Raw genomic sequence first — 17759 nt, 5'->3', positions numbered from 1 at the left:
CACCCTCTGGCCAAGGGTATGAATGGTATCACACGTTGTTACCGTTTACTGACAATACGAATATAGGGATACTTTCGCAACTTTCTAGTATCCACACGTAAATGTGCTTGTTTTTATAATGTATGTTAGGGCTAACTTGTAAGAATGGTTTTCAAACGAATGCTACAGCATACACATAACTCAAATTGTGCGACATTTCACATGTTTTACAAATGGATAACCGGGTAGCCTAATGTTGTATATCGCCAATGTCGAACTATTTCGTCCTTCAGCATGTCCCGAATATTGCGGTAATTTTCTTGTCAATTTAGCTCATACATTTTCTTACCAACGAACTATTATCAGGCTGTTCCAATCAAGTGTCGTCTGCTATTTTCAGGCTGTACAACTCAAGTGTCGTCTGCTATTTTCAGGTTGTACAACTCAAGTGTCGTCTGATGGAGTCCTTAACCTTCAGAATGACATCAACGCCACCTCACAGTCGCCGACACAGCCTGCGTCTCAAGTGTTTGCAGGTAAACCAAACGTTTTCACCTGAAACAGTGCACCCACCTAATGTCATTTTAATTTCTAGTACAAATAACAAGCTTGATATTCAACTTGTATTAAAATTAACGTTATTTACTTTATCTACCAATTTATTTTGCACTGCGCATCATAGATACTTGTACATTAATCCGGGAAGATCTATATATGGGAAATTACGTTATAAGTTACTTATAAATGTATTTCATTCACCACATAACTCGGGCCTATGTACGAGAGAATATTCAAATACTCTATCCATTTAATTTGTTTCAAAAGGGGGATGGTGTGCCAATACCGGAGCGAAAGCAGCGCAACTCAATGTTCACTTCCGGAACGGATATGGAATCAAGGGCATTATCATATATCCTTTGAACCAGAACAGTTACGCCAAACGCGTGCACGTGATGTTCAGTCCGAATGGCGGGAATCAGATCCAGGAATTTCCGGTTCCAGCCGGTCAGCTGGTAAGATGATTACCACTTAATGCCGCTTAGTTATTGTTTTCACTTTGCCTGAACGGAATTTATTTCATGCTTTTCTGTGATTTAAAGGGAAATATTAGTGATTTACAAACGATATTAAAATAACAGTGAAATTTAGTTAATATTTTCACTACATTTGTTTGAAATGTCGTTGATTTTTGACACCATGTTGTCATTTTTGGATGGAAAATATTCAGCTGAAATCTTCAAAAAAAAATCCATAATCGCTATTGAATTAAAATCGATCATCCACCAATACTTACAAAAATCTTCTCTGTATCAGAGTGTGTATATAAGTTATGGTAATCTCAAACATATTTGAACGTAGGTAAACCAAACCTCTTGATAAACCGTACTGACGGCTCGTTTTTACCATTGTGGGAATGATTTGGAAAAAAAAACGGTGCATTAAAATTAATTATTTTTATTCCACTTTTTACCTGTCCCTATATGTGTACATTGCATTTAACTTATAACGCAGAGCGTTTTATATGATGTCAGTTATTATTATGTATTGTTATTATGTATTATGTAAAGATAACACGCCATCAATTCTTGAATTGGTTGTTTTAGCAAAATACGGTTGGTTTTACCATGTGGATGAGGATTTTTATTAAAACAATAATCTAAGCCTAAACAACATCAACATCGAAATTAGAGAAACTTGCTTATGCGCCTATGGACAAACCTTCATATGCTCAAACATGCATGGACATATCTACCGTTGCTAAAACATGATTTTACAAACACCCATTTGCTCAAACATGCATAAAGAAACACATCTTTGCTCGAACATACATGAAAAACCCAATTCCACTCAAAATTAAACGGACAAATCTACCTCTTTAAAAAAAAACTTGGACAAATATACCTTTGCTCAAACATGATCGAACAAACACATTTCTGTTCCTCCATAAATACACAAAACGCTATGCTCACACACCTTTGCTCAAACATGCATGGACGTACACACCTTTGATTAAACATACATGAACAAAACCCCGCCTTTGCGCAAACATGTATGGACAACCCCATCGTTGCTCAAACATGGGTGGGTAAACCCACCTTTTCTCAAACATTCATTGACAAGCCCTTCTTATGCCAAGCATTCATGGAGAATTCCCATATTGCTCAAATATGCATTGACATTTTCATCTTTGATAAAAATGGACAAATACAGCTTTGGTCAAACATACCTGACAAACAAACCTTTGCTCAAACATGCATGGGCAAACAAATCCGCGCTCAAACATGTATTTAAAAACACACCTTTGCTCAAACATACATGGACAAACACACCTTTGCTCAAACATATATTGACAAATATGCGTTTGCTAAAAATTACATGGACAAATCTACCTCTGCTCTAACACAAATGAGTGAACTATCTTTTTCATACCTTTTACCCTTACTTTAACACAAACATGCAAAAAATACACGATTGATTATAGACGAATACGCAACGCCATATTTGTTTCAAGAAGGATCAATGAAGTCCTATCAATATCTAATTTTCATATAGTTTTTCGAATAGAAATTCTTCGTAAAAATATTTACTAAACCTTTACAATCCATGAGACAATGTTTGCAGGTGATGGAACTCAATTCTACACTAGCGTCCAGTCAGATGGGTTTCAGTACAGGCATCGCCGTCACCCAGCTGAGGTTTGAAGTCTTGTCGCACGAGGGACCAAACGCCTGTATGAGACTTGAACTGATCGGGTGCCCACTGGACGGTTAGCTTTTAATTATTAAACTTATTCTCTCACTATCAATAAATGAATGCGTTCATGGATTTATGATCTGCAACTCACTTTTGTCATCAGTTGATTACGAGACGGTTAATGGTCACACCTAGTTATACTTTCAATGGAGGAATACAGAGTGTTTTCAAACTGAGAGTATCATAGATCATAAAAATGGATGAAGTTTTTTAGATTATTAGACATATAGAGAAAGACTTCAGAAAGTACTACGTACTTATTACACATTATTTAAACAAAGCTATGTACTCAAACATATCATTAATAGTGTTTCCAACATGTGAATTCATTTGGTATTGTAACTTGAACACAGTTTTGCGTCGATATTCATGCAAATTTCAAACTTGTGCAGAGCTGTGTCCGGGAGGTTGCCAAAACAACGGTATCTGTCAGTATGAAGGTCAATGCGCATGCCGACCAGGATGGGAGGGGAAGAACTGCGAAATGAAACGTATGTACAACTTAATAGGCTTTGAATACTTAATTATGATGCAAAGGATGCTTGAATGATTCTTTAGCAACTAAATTTACCAGTATGCGAATATAGATCTTTATTCTATATCCAATAAATTCATCCAATCGGCATTCTTCATATGTACCACGTGATCGTCCAATATATTCCGGTATTGGATCCAAAAAGTCTGTATTTTTTCCATATTGGACAGTTGAGTACAAGTGCACTAAGCAATTGTTTTATAACGATAAAAGCCGTTACCGAGAAAAAGTATCCGAATGTACTATAATCGATTCACACAGGCGATATTTTGCTTGTATGTCTCTTTTTAATACTTTCCTATTGAAAATATGAGAGGAAATAAAAAAACGAATCGAGAATGTGATATTTAATTAATTTTTATTGTTAGAAATTTAAAAAAAATGCAAAAGCAAGTGATATTGTTATTGCTAGAAATTGAAAACAAATATGCAACAACAAAACAAAAAATCAATTTTATTAACCTCAATGACAACTTTAATCCAATGCTAGCCTAATAACAACTAAGTAACAATGATATGCATTTCCATTTTCCATTTTCTGTTCTTCCATCCATTTATCGAAATGTATTTTAAACCACAGTATTTGTTGATAGCGTTTGTACACATGCTCACCATTCTGACCCAAAGGCCAAAACACAATTTACGAATTCGTAATCCTGTCGGAGCGAGTTGTTTTATTCCTTTCGAAGTTAACAATTATGCATGACAAACACACAATCCGAAATACGTTTTGCCTTTTGGATTCGTTCAATGCTATCAAAATGGTATAATTTGCTACTAGATTTATTAAACACTACCACCTCCATATTGTTGTCCCTAAAATGCAGAGTCTTGCTTATACTAGTATGTTTCGTCAGAGAAATGACGTCACACGAGATACGTCATAAAGTGCGTAATCAATGAATGAAAATAAAAATACGGAAAGCTGGTTTGGTAATGAGGATATAGAATAAAAAGTTTATTAGACGTTTTAACTGTACAATACGTGATATATTTGGACTCGCACACAGTTTGAAGTCATATTGGACTCGCCTAACGGCTCGTCCAATATGACTTCAAACTGTGTGCGAGTCCAAATATATCTCCGTATTGTACAGTGAAACGTCTAATAACCTATAAGTATGTGTGTCTAATAATTTAATCCAATAATTTGAAGTAAAATTGTTGCATTGTGAAACAACGCTTTACTGTTTAGCACCCCTGCAAAGTTAAACCTAGTTTGTCAATTAATAATTGATTGACAGTACATTACTGAACATTGCATGACCAGAGGCGTTTAATATTTTTCGCGGCTGTTCATGTATCACAATGAATTTCTTTTATACCTAATGATAAAATATGACATTTCTGCAGTGAAATAGCAGCAGTGAAAATATATAATTTCTATGATCATTCGTGAAATTACACTAACATGAACAAATATCCTCTATACCATTTGTGAACGCTGGTTTAATTTAATTGATTCTTATATCAGTTCCTATTTTTTGTTTGTAATGTCGCCGACTAATTTTCATTTTATTGACTTCAGAGTGCACCCCACAGGCCCTGGGTTTGGCGGACGGCAGTATCCCGGCTTCCAACATCAAGGTCTCCTCACAGGACCCAAATCATCCAAGTGACAAGCTAGGCACAAGTGAGTAATACACGAACTAGTGTTTGTCGATAACCATGGGTTTCAAGCTACACAAGGCGTTAAAAAACCTATTGTTTCCTAAATAAAATCAATGTGTGTCATTTGAGCAACGTTATATCTTTTTTCGAATTTTCAGAGGGCTGGTGTCCATCCGATGTCGATCGGTCGCCCTGGGTACAAATTACGCTGGACAAGCCTATGGCCGTCAGTGTGTTTGAATTCGGATACCTCGATCGCGCAGAGGGAGATCCGAAATTGTTCATCAAAGAGTTCAACCTTCAGTATGTCGCACCGGTGGACTCTACAAAAAGCTTGCGGACTTTTGCAGACGTAACATCATTTTCTAATTTATTTCCTGATATTGTTAACTCGTTTATTACCACGCTTTGTTCTATTTTTGGTGCATAGATTGCGTATATTTTGTATTATCTCTTTTGTTTTCAGAACATTCCGGCTCTAAATGGGACGCACTATTTCACAGTGAGCACCAATCCCGTGATAGTAACCGACACCATCAGGATAGTTCCAGTGAATCAGGAAATCAGAGCATGCTTCAAACTGGAACTTAAAGGATGTGACCCGACAGGTACACATACATATGACATTTAAAGCAGGAATATTTTCGACGAACAGTCATTGTTTATCGGCAAAAACACAACAATGTGGTTCTTTACGACAAAAGGATCGTTGTTTTTTTTGCATTATGATGTTGTTGGTTTTACAAAGCTAATTGTTATGATTTCATCTGAATGGTCAATAATGGTAAATTCAAATACTGTTGTTATTGCACACTATTCAAATTGTTCATTTCGATTTTCTTTCAAACATGTATCACGTGACGTTTTGTAAAAAAAAAAAAGCCCAAATGTTCATTTCATCAGAATAAACGTACACACCAATCTGAAAGCATTGTACTTGTGAACCCGCATTGGGCGATTACACTGCTTGGAATTGTGTATCATCTGTCTAAATGAGGCATGAATGATAAAATAATAGTGCCTATCCACAAACATTGAATGCAATTAAATGCATGACCTAACTGAATGTATAACATCTGTTTCAGTGTTGTTTCACTGTTATATTAACGATTCAATGATAACGATAAAATCACTTACGAACTGTATTACAAATAAATACAATGTGTCTTCTGTTCATTATCAGGGATGTGCACGGCCAACTGGTGCAAGAACAACGGCACGTGCATCGGCCAGAACGTCTGCAAATGTCCGACAGGATACTTCGGAGATCAGTGCGACCAGACACGTGAGTTTTCACAATTCTTTCCCGCGGCATTATACGTGTTTTTACCAGAGGTTCATTATAAATTCTTGTTTTGTCAGTGTCATATTCTGTCTGTTCAGTGGTTTTAAAGACACTCTATCCAGTTTTCATCAGTGGTAACAGTCATGGCAAGACAAATTTTTATACTCCTTTAAAAAAAAAATTTACAGCATTTTCAAACGCCTTAGTAGTCCTCGTTATCTATAGCATTCCCATTTTTCCCTACCACAGCAACCCAGATCGTGGCCACTCAGCTGGCGTTCGTCAACATCACCAACAACGTTCTTATCACCGCCGTCCCCTCCATAAACTTCGCAGTGCATGGTAACGTCATCCTAACTGCGGTTCCCGGCAAACCGGATCCGGTTCTTAACATCCAGGGAACCAACAGCTACATTCAGATGAACGTCACCGCCAACTCGGCCTCTTGCATCACCGACATCGACCTCTGCACTTCCGGTTTCACGTTCGCCGTTGACGTCAGTTTTACTTCACTCCTGGACAACACGTACATCGTGTCCAGCGGCGGGAATCTGCCCGGTCACAAGGGCGTGGCGCTGTATTACTCTCAGAACCACCTCTACTATATCGTCAGTTCGTCTACGTTCACATGGTCGCTAGTTGTGACCTACACGCCTGCTCTAAACGTCTGGCAACACTTCGAGATCACATGGAACCCGCATTTGGGTGTGGATATTCTGGTAAACGGACATTCTCTTGGGACCAATGGTAGACCAAACCCTAGCGGGGGCTCCATCACTGTACCCCTTTGTATCGCCTGCAGTCATTCGCAGTTCACTGTCAATGTCAACATGATGGTCACGGGCATCATTTCCTGGTCCTTTGATAGAACTGTGCTTGTCAATGCCGGGATTAAACCAGGTAAGTGTCAATTTAATAGAAACTGATATATATAACTTCTCTCTTTAATGGCGGTTCATTTGAATAAGACAACACTATTTATCTATGCAAAATGGTGAAATAAAGCAAAATTAGATAAATACTAACGTCACTAACTTTGTTGAGATAGTATAAAAAATATAAGAAATCACCTGGATAACTGAAACAGGTGCCGTTTACAGTGTTATAAAGCTAGAATTATCAATATAGATTATCATGCAGAAAAGACACAAGTACCATCTTAATATTTTGGTCAAATTGTAAACAATTGTCAAACTACCAGGATTGTAACATATGTGAGGTGTTCTTTAATATGTCGTTAATTCTTTTTTGTCAATTATATATTTTTAATCCCATTTTGAGATCCATAAACCTTTCTTAAATAAGCAAACTGGTCTTCACATTATAGGACCAGATACGACAACTGCGGCATCGACAACCCCTGCACGTAAGTAGACGACATTGGCGCATATGCAAGTCATCTATATTATTAATATTACATCAATTGCATCGAAATACTGTTTATTGGGACACTCTTAAAAGGAGCTTTTTCACAATGTTGGCATGTGTTACAGTTTGTCAGTAAATGCATTATATTGATAATAGAAGCATTGGATCTAAAAAGCTCCAATAAAAAACAATAATAAAATGAAAAAAAGAAAAAAAAGTAACTCTCATCTGGGCTTGAACCACTGACCCATGGAGTAAAAGTCTAACACTTAGATCGCTCGGCCACCCGTGCTCATGCAATTAGTGGTGTAATTTATACTTTATATAAGCAATCCTCGTAGTATTACAAAATATAAAGACAACAATATTATTCTCCAAATTATGCAATCGTTTCGCGTTGCAACGCTTAATAATTTTTAGGTTTTTATATCGTCAAAAGAGGCATAAAATAATAATGGATATTTTAGAGCATGGTAAATGTTCAGTAATACTGCTTGCTCACAACACCTCTCAGGTGTTATTTGGGTAATGATGCGAATATCAATTCGTATTTCAAAATTAAAGGTTACGTAAATAATATAATCAAACGAAAAAATAAATAATAGAGCTATGTATATGTCTGTTTTACTATTACGTTCAGTTTGTTTGACGGACAATCTGTATAATGTTTATTATTTATCGGCGTTCGTCCGTGCTTTGTTCGTGTCTTGATATATTGGTGATGGAATATACATGTATAATACATAGTTTATATACATGGGGTATTGTTTGGTATATAATGTAATGTATATGCGTAGATGTAATATTAAGGGACCGTTTATAAATGGGAAAGTGGTGTAGGCGTGTACATAAAAGTTTGTACGTGTATATCCAAAATATATACTATGACTATACATACAGCGGATCAAAGGTGAATGGAATAACAAAGCATTAAGTAATACATGTAGCAAGTATAAAAATATATGCTCGATTTTCTTCAGCGACGACCACTGTCTCAACCACAGCAAAATCAACAACAGCGACAACAACAACACCACAACCGCCTACAACCACGCCGAAACCATACGCGCAATACAACATGACGTTCCTGAGCGTCAACGGTAACATCCTCATCACGCCGACGTTCAACTTCACACTACACAACAAGCCCACCCTGGAACTAAAAAACAACAGCCACACGACATTGCATCTGAACTGTACGCAACACCAGTACGTCGAATTGCCCAACACGGGAATCCCGTGCATGCAGGACTTGGCGACATGCCAAAAAGGGTTCACGTTCAAATTGGAGCTCGAATTCACCGCGCTTAATGCGTCCCAGAAGGCGTACATACTTTCAAGCGGAGGCGACAGCGCATCAAGCTCGGGGATGGCAATCTATGTACAGAACAATATCCTGATCTTCGGCGTAAAGCATGGAACCCAGCATTGGGCAGGGAAGTATAATATGACTGGGATCCTCAAGCTAAACGTTTGGTACAAGTTTGAGATCAGCTGGGACAGCACCAAGGGTATATCAGTCCTTATCGATGGTTACCAGGTGATACATGAAAGTAGTTGGACACCATCGCCGGATGTAACCAAGACGAACGCCGTTCTGATCGGGAAGACGGAGGGAGAGGAGGCGACTTCCTGTATGAACATCCGGGACCTTTTCACGTGGACGATTCACAGAGAGGTGTTGGTCACTATCGGGGTGTTACCAGGTGTTGGCTTACGTTTATGTTTTGTGTTGTCAAACAAAGACTCCGCCAACAGGTTTTAAGAATTTTAGCCTTGGTATTTCGTTTGTTTGTGCGTGTGAACGTCTGCTATCCGCACGGATTATATAATTTTGCTAACAAAAAATTTTTGTTGTTGGGAGTAGGGGAATTATAAAAAAAAAACAACTAATTAACCAGAATTCTGAAGATGGTGCTTAAGGTTATCGTCTCCAACCAGTCAATTTAAAAGGCGTTTTATTATTTTGGACATTCATGCAAGCGACGAAACCTATCACTGGGAAAATAATTGTTGTCAAATTTAAATTGCACTTAAATTGGCGGAGGTTAAGGCGAGCGTTTTTTATTTAAGTTGTTTCTTTGTCATTTCGTTACGTTCTGTACTTAGTGGTAGTAGCTAGTTACATTTTGTATCAGATTTTCAGGACATGCCATGTGTCTGCAACACCTAAAATGTTCTTCCGTAAGACTTGTTGTACAATAGTTAACGCTTAAAAAATAGTAGATGTTATATGGCTTTATTTGTAGATCCGAGAAAATACTTATGATAAAACGTACAAACGTTATTAATAACTCCAAAATTGGTCAATTTGTAACATTTCTTGCTACGCCAAACTTTATGGTGTATATCTATTTTAACTTTTCTTTACTGTGATGTACTTGTAGCGCCTGCACCATCCACGACGACGTCAACAACAACCACCACCACCACAACAACAACGCCGGCCCCTCCGACTCCGGCGCCGATACCGAGCTACAGCTGGAGCCTGCTCAACATCACAAACACTTTCGTCGTCGGTGTCGACTTCAACCTAACTGTACATGGAACGCAGCCCGTACAGAACGTTGGCGTGCACATGAACACGACCGGTTCGTTCGTGGAGATCACCGCACATCCGGGCAGCTGTCTGCTAAACCCGGCGGCCTGCCCCACCCTCGGGCTGACTCTCCAGATCACCATGCAGTTCCACAAGATTGAAGAAAACACGTACATCCTCACAAGCGGGGGACAGACGCCCGACGGCGTCGGAATCGCGATATTGTACCGCTTCGGAAAGATCCAGTTTGTTCTGACCACATTCAACATGTCATGGTACGCGACTATCGGTCGCAATGAGCTTCATCCGCAGCGTAATCACACGGTCACGATATCGTGGAGTTTCACATTGGGCATTGAGATATTTGTCAACAACGTGCTCATTGACCATAACAACACACCGGTGCCTCACCGCCCGACGTTCAACGTCAACGCTACCGCGATCTACATCGGTAAACAGCCGGATACCAACGTCAACGTCAACGTTGATCTGACGCTGCAAGTGTTTACGTTCTGGTACGCACACATACAGATACTGGTGGACGCAGGAATCTGCCCTCCCCCTGTGAGGCCGACAGGTAACACAATTGTTTACAGACTTATTATTTTGAAATAATGAGAAAGTGTTGTGTTTGTAGTTTACTTTGTTTTGAACTTGTACCTTTTTATGAGCATTTACTGTTAGCCATCCCAGCACCACCTCTGCCAAAATAATTAATGATAGCATTTACAGGTCATTAATATCAATATACTTTTAAATACTTGCTTTCATGATTAAATGTTCTTTTTTATAAGTAAATTGTACTGTATTCGGGGTTGCTTTCAGTGGTTCGGTAAGAATTTATATTTTTTTTATTTCGAAATCATATGATGGTGTTAAAGTTAATATTATTATTTTAGAGCCGCCAACAACAACCAGAGCACCACCGTCAACAGTAACACCAACAACAGTCGCAGCGACAACCACCAGGCCGACCCTATCTTCAGTTATCACCGGAAATACCAGCCCACAGCAGTGTCCCGCCGGATGCATCAGCATAGGTAGGGCAGGGAACGTTTTGGAATGTGTGTAGAAATGCAAAAATTCAATGACGCTTAAAGAATTATTCGATTTTGGTTTCAGCCTCAGTGAATGAAAGAAAAAACAAGAACGCTTTGACCATTTAAAATGTACTTCATCACGGTTTTCTTAAAAAAACTTGGTCAAGTATAAAATATTTTTCACAAGTAAATAATGTTGCAATTGAGTTTAAGTCACTATTCAATAATATTTTAACCCACTGTTAATACAAACTTGTTGCATTTAAACGACATTTTACTGTAACTCAATTTGCTTCGACATTAACCCATTTATGCCTAGCGTCTAGAAAAAAACGCCTTGGCAAACAGTGTAGACCCAGATGAGATGCCGCATGATGCGGCGTCTCATCAGGGTCTGCGCTGTTTGCTTAAAGGCATTTCTGTAAGAAATATTCTAAATAAACAAATAAATATGCTAGACATTCCTAATTTTGGAAATAAATTGATCCAATTAAGAAGGATGGTAGAGTCCATTAGGCATAAATGGGTTAAATATACACTTATTTATCTGTTTCCTTTCCAACAAAGGTGACCTCACCACGACCAGCACTTCCGCCACCAAGCCGCCGACTACGCCAGTTCCCACCACCCCGACCACCAAGTCGACGACCCCAACACCGACGACGACGCCGGCGCCTACCACCACCCCTACGACCACGCCTACGACAACTACGACTACGACGACATTGCCGACCACGACGCGCAGTCAAGTACCGAACTATCAGACGACGCCTACCATCCAGGTTCGGTTAGGAGAAACGTCTTAAGAATCTGACGACGAATTTAAATTATGGCCTTATTTAAGAGCATGGAAATAAACGTGATATTTACGATAGCATGGAGGACATGATAACGATATAAAAAAAAAAAAAAATCAGTCTTCAGAAAAGTTATCGCAACTAAAAAAATCTGAAAATATGATTTTCTATCACAAGTTTTTAATGGCAGTTATACATCTTTCTGCAAATTTTTACTCGCAAACCTTCACATATCGTATTCATTTACGGAACCCTTTGAAGTACACTGTTTTAACCATGTCAATTGACTAGTTGCACACTATTGTGTACACAGATTATTTAAAAGCTAGTAAGTTTACTTTTTTTCATTTTGTTTTACACTTTCTTACTGAAAGTATTCTTATTTTCTAAATCGTTTGCGTAAGTGTGAAATCCTACCAGTTTTGGAATGCTAAATATAGAATCCTATGGGCGTTTTTCTGGGAATACTGGGACTAATGCATATGCGGTATTAAGCACCAATAGCGTTATTAAGCACCAATAGCGTAAGGCTGGTTCGTTACTGGTTAAGCATCAGAAAGACTGAATTGTTGGCTTATCGACCTTACCGACCATCAACGTCTACTCATTCTTGTCATTCAGGTTCACGTGACCGGAAGTCTGGTGTTCCTGGCCTGCACATTTACTGGTTCCGCGCAGACGGGCGTTGAGATCAAGGCGGAGTTGATCGTGGACGGGAAGACCGTCCTCTCTAAGGTGGTTCCTGGCGATACCGGCGTCGTTATGTGGCTCGTTTCCGAGGTGAACTTACACCTGTATGGGAAAAAGGTAAAGCACGTGACCTGTTCACACAGTTCATTTTAAAGTCTTTTTATTGAGGAAATGTTGCCACCGGTATGAACTCAACCTTAATTCATAAAAATATGCGGATTTGATTTTATCTTGTGGCGGACGACGTCTTTTTTATTCACACAAATGTTTACAACGTATGACCACACAATCCACAAAATAAAATTGTTCGAAGTTAAATAGTCTTGAGAATTCAATTTTGCAACTGTATTATGTGTATTGGTTAAAATTGATTTTTAACGTCCGTTTTTTAATTAAACTTAAAAGTTGTAACACGTGACGTTGTGACATAATATTCTAGCGTTTTAATTAACTGTTGAACACGTGACGTTGTAGTGTGGACATTAAATGTATGCTACCCCAGCTACCCATCCTCTACAACTTAAATGAGAACATATGAGTCGCGTTCTGTGAAAATTGGGCAAAATGCATGTCCACACAGGCTAATCAGGGACGACACTTTCCGTTTTTATAGTATTTTCGTTTAAAGGAAGTCACTTCTTACCAAAAATATTGTTAAGGCGGAAAGCTTCGTCCCTGATTAGCATGTGCTAACTGCACAGGCTTATCTGGGACGACACTTTACGCACATGCATTATGCCCAGTTTTCTCAGTACGCGAATCATATCAATTAAGGAAATTCCGAATATGTTTGTTCTACTAGTAATGTAAATTGGTGTATCTTTGGTTAAGACGTGAACTTTTCGGTACCCCATCCGCAAAATCATTCGAAAAAATCGTTCAATACAACTTGTAGAGTGAGTTGACAATAGTCCAGTTAGAAATGTAATATAATTTTTTACACGGCCCGCCCGTTTTAATATTCCCAGGCACCGAAAATCACACGCATTGCTGATCGTCCGATACACAACGAAAGTGTGAACATTATTTATTGAATACGTGATTGTGTCCACAGATTCAATGTACCGTGACGGCAAGTTTCACCGGAAGTGTGATCACGACCCCGACGTTCATCAGCAACGTGTTCACACCGCTGATTACTGTGAGATTACACTTTTTAACTAGAAACTATATTCTTAAACTTTATAGCTTGTCACTTAGTTAGTATTTATTCTTTGTGCAAACTTAGGTTTAGTGAGTTCATCCTTTTGCTCTTATTTAATTCACACTTTTTTTTAAGGTTTACTCATTTTTTACATTTGTCACTCGATGTTTTTGCTGTTTGTTTTTTTAATTTGCTGAAACTCGTGAGTGTAACCTGCCGTGTAACGACAGTTCCGGAAGGATTTCCATTTTTGCGTTGTTATTGTTTTATGCAAATCCGCGTTATTTTATACAAATCTCTTTACATACCGTTTCGTACAGGTAACACCCAACCAATTGTTGGTGATCGAGGGAAACTCCAGCGAGTTCATCACCATCACTTCCACCGCTCCGCCCCCGTTCTATTGCTGCAACGGATGCAAGGGGCAGTGTCAAGTACACATTGTAGGCATCTTTGATTTGTACCGGAACTTCATGAAGTGTGAGGGAAAGTACTACTCGCAGGCGTTGATTGGTGAGTTCACAAGGTCATGTGTGAGATCAAAAGGTCATGTGTTAGTTCACAAGGTCATTGTGGAATTAACAAGGTCATTGGTGTGTTCATGAGGTCATGGGTAAGTTCACAAGGTCATGGGTGAGTTCAAAAGGTCATGGGTGTGTTAACAAGGTAATAGATAAATTCAAAAGGTCATTGATGAGTTTACAAGGTAATTGATGAGTTCACAAGGTCATTGATGAGTTCACAAGGTCATTGATGAGTTCACAAGGTAATGGGGGAATTCACAATGTCAAGGGTGTGTTTACACGGTCATAAATTGTCTCAAAAAGTCATGGGTAAGTTCACAAGTCATGTATGAGTTTGCAATGTCATTTGTGAGCCAACAAGGTCTTGGTACGTTCACAATGTCATTGGCAAGTTTACAAGGTCATTCGTGAGTTGGCAAGGTCATGGGTGAGTTCAAAAGGCCATGAGTTAGTTTTAAAATTCGTGGGAGAGTTCCAAAAGTCACTGTTGAGTTTACAATGCGATTGGTGAGTTCTCTAGGTCAGTTTTGTAGTTTCAAAGTCATTGGTGAGTTCACAAGATCAGATATTATGTTTTCGCGGATCAAAAGATATCATATGGCAAAAACTGTAATTGATAAATCATTACAAAAGATGTCAGAAATAACGCAATAAATAACCAACGAAATCAAATTTTAAAGCGCTCTTATGTGAAGAAAATAGTTCTGAAGTCCGTTCCTTTTTAAGTTACATACTTGTATCAGTTAAGTATTTTTGTCATAAGAAATTATACATAGGCTATATGACAATTTAAGTTTATTAAAACGCACTCATTTTGTTGTGTAATTATTTGTAGAACTGTTACTAGCGGTCACGATAAATTACAATATAACAATACATATTATACTACAGCGTATGCAAACATATTTAATAGAAACTATGTTAAAGTTCGCATATATGTTATTTGAACTGTATGTTAAAGGCAATTGCATAGCATTTATTTATTTGTATCAGTTTACACCAATTGTCATTATGCCTAGTGTACAGGAATACAGCTTTAACCCTTTGCATGCTGGGAAATTTGTCATCTGCTAAAATGTCGTCTGCTGAATTTCTAAAATTAGCATTTTCTTCGATTTTTTTCAAAGAATACTATCAGAATAGCAAACAGTTTGGATCCTGATGAGACGCCACGTTCTGTGGCGTCTCATCTGGATCCAAACTGTTTGCAAAGGCATTCAAAATTCGGTTCCAGCACTGAAAGAGTTAATGCTTAGCATTTATACTTAACCGCAGTTGAATAATGGGTTAACATTACAATAGGAAGCACTATACCTCCAAACTCTAACAAGCCCATATGTGGCTTCGCTCTTACAATGGCCAACTGGAATCAGGTCAACAAGGTCGAGGTCAAGGCTACCATTGACCTTATTAGAGACGGCGACCATAGGATCGATCTTGGTATCACTGCGCATGTGTACAATCAGCCAATAAACGCGCAGATCGCGGTGCAGCCTAGTCAAACGATATCTGTCACCGCCACCGCCATTCAGGTTAGACTGCAATAACATAACATATCTTAGTTTATATTATTATGAAAGAAATCGTACTAATCAGCAAGTAAATAAGACATAATTATTAATGAAGTATCTTTATTACGGTTAGATCATTCATATTTTCCGCATTGAATTTCGTGGTTTACACAATAGACTTATCGTAAATTTGTGGATTTCTGATTTTGAAAAAAAAGGAATTTGCGTCGGTCATTTATTTATTTATTTATTTATTTATTTATTTATTTTGCAGGTGCACGTGAAAGATAACGACCACAGCCCATCTCAGTGCAAGTCTATAAATGACCCACACATGACCACCTTCGATGGCCTGTAAGTACACTCAAACGTGCATTAAACGCAGCGCAGCGTAGCAATCAATTAAGTCTCGCTCTGGGAAAACAGGGCTTAATAAATGTGCGTTAAGTATCGTCCCAGATAGGCCTGTGCAGTCAACATCGGCTATTCAGGGGCGACACTTTCTGCCTTCACTAAATTTTCGTTTAGAAGAGACCTTTCAGCGCAAAATTTCATACAAGCGTAGAATGTCAACCCAGTTAACCTTGTGCAGAATGCACAGGCTTATATGAGTTGGCACTTTAAGCACATATATAAAGCCCACTTATCCCAGGCTAAATATATATATCTTCGATGTGCCGTATTTAAGTTCATACAAAGAAATGTCAAATTTAAATTATATGGGCGGTAGGCAGCTTGAATCACGTATGTGCATATCATACAATCATGTGCGTATTTGTGTTCAGGGCATACAACATGCATAAGGAGGGCGAGTTTATCCTGTATCGTCACACCTCTCTACCATTTGAGGTATGCATTTGAAAATATATCAAACATGTTAAACACTTTGAACACATTTAATTGTGCGGCATAATAAAGATATACGTAAAATGAATTACCAAAAGCTATTTGTGCACCGATTACAATGGTAAATAAAAAGGTGGCTTTATTTGCTGTTTATTATTATTATTATTATGACACCCGAATGCTTATTATTGACGGAATACTTGCATTTTTAGTTAATGTTTATTTTGTTTTTGTTGCGGCGTGTTTAAACTTGTCTATTGTAACATGACAACGATATATGTATTCACCGGATCGAATTTAAATATGATTGTCAAGAGTTACATGTATAAATATATATGTATGTATATTTTTCATTCTTTTACAATATTAAATAGAACTTATTGTTTATATCATACTTAATTTGAGCCAAAATGAATACTTCAGACAACCCCTCATAGATCACATGTTAGTGACCCTCTACAAAATCCATAACAAAACGTTAACAATAAAGTTTAAGTTTTATGGATGTATATAAACATCGATGTTGATTGATATCCTTATTAATTGTATAATTTGTTCATTCTCGAAATCAGGTCAGGGCAATTTACCACAAGTGCAGCAAGAATTCTGCGGCAACCTGCAATTGCGCAGTCGCAGTGAAATCCGGAGATGACGTCATCACGATAACCGGATGTCAGACGACCACTGGGTCTCACCCGGGTCAAGGTCATGGAATCGGCCTCGTTCTGCAGCAGTTGTTCGGTGTCCATGGAAACGGGAACAATGGTGATCTGGCCCAGACACCGATGACTATTCAGATGTATAAGAACGGCGAGTTGACCCCGGGCACTTTTGTCCGAAGATACGGCTGTGGACAGCGATACGAGGTACTATTTTAGCGTCATTCTGGGAAAACTGGGCTAAATGCATCTGCGTAAAGTGTCGCCCCAGATTAGCCTGTGCAGTTTATACGTGCTTATCAGGGACGGTACTTTTCGCTTTATTTTTTTTCCGTTAAAAGGAAGTGTCTTATATAGGAATGCGACTCATTTACTTTCCACAATATCCGTTGTATCGTTTATTGGAACATACGTCTTTTTGTTCTGGTATTTGCGATGATGATTTATTTCACATATAATAGCATGTCTTTCTGGTGC

The 17759-nt window shown here is 38.3% G+C and overlaps 1 protein-coding gene across 1 annotated transcript in view; it reads left to right on the top strand.

The window, feature by feature from the left end:
- Window positions 1-418: 418 nt before the first annotated feature.
- LOC127858691 (uncharacterized) overlaps window positions 419-17759 on the top strand; it is a 28687-nt gene continuing 11346 nt past the window's right edge. The window contains exons 1-20 of the mRNA XM_052395915.1: window positions 419-515; window positions 805-992; window positions 2602-2746; window positions 3126-3224; window positions 4797-4901; window positions 5038-5231; window positions 5346-5487; window positions 6063-6164; window positions 6414-7064; window positions 8513-9238; window positions 9920-10648; window positions 10971-11111; window positions 11679-11893; window positions 12530-12715; window positions 13653-13739; window positions 14063-14255; window positions 15569-15798; window positions 16052-16131; window positions 16563-16626; window positions 17196-17489. Coding sequence (XP_052251875.1) covers window positions 933-992; window positions 2602-2746; window positions 3126-3224; window positions 4797-4901; window positions 5038-5231; window positions 5346-5487; window positions 6063-6164; window positions 6414-7064; window positions 8513-9238; window positions 9920-10648; window positions 10971-11111; window positions 11679-11893; window positions 12530-12715; window positions 13653-13739; window positions 14063-14255; window positions 15569-15798; window positions 16052-16131; window positions 16563-16626; window positions 17196-17489 — 4443 coding nt within the window. The 5' untranslated portion in view covers window positions 419-515; window positions 805-932. The remainder of the gene's footprint in view (window positions 516-804; window positions 993-2601; window positions 2747-3125; window positions 3225-4796; window positions 4902-5037; window positions 5232-5345; window positions 5488-6062; window positions 6165-6413; window positions 7065-8512; window positions 9239-9919; window positions 10649-10970; window positions 11112-11678; window positions 11894-12529; window positions 12716-13652; window positions 13740-14062; window positions 14256-15568; window positions 15799-16051; window positions 16132-16562; window positions 16627-17195; window positions 17490-17759) is intronic.

The sequence above is a fragment of the Dreissena polymorpha genome, chromosome 14 (genome assembly GCF_020536995.1).
Source record: "Dreissena polymorpha isolate Duluth1 chromosome 14, UMN_Dpol_1.0, whole genome shotgun sequence".
Classification (NCBI taxonomy): domain Eukaryota; kingdom Metazoa; phylum Mollusca; class Bivalvia; order Myida; family Dreissenidae; genus Dreissena; species Dreissena polymorpha.
Note: the sequence above shows the minus strand (reverse complement) of the source record. Positions and strands in the feature narration are given on the sequence as shown.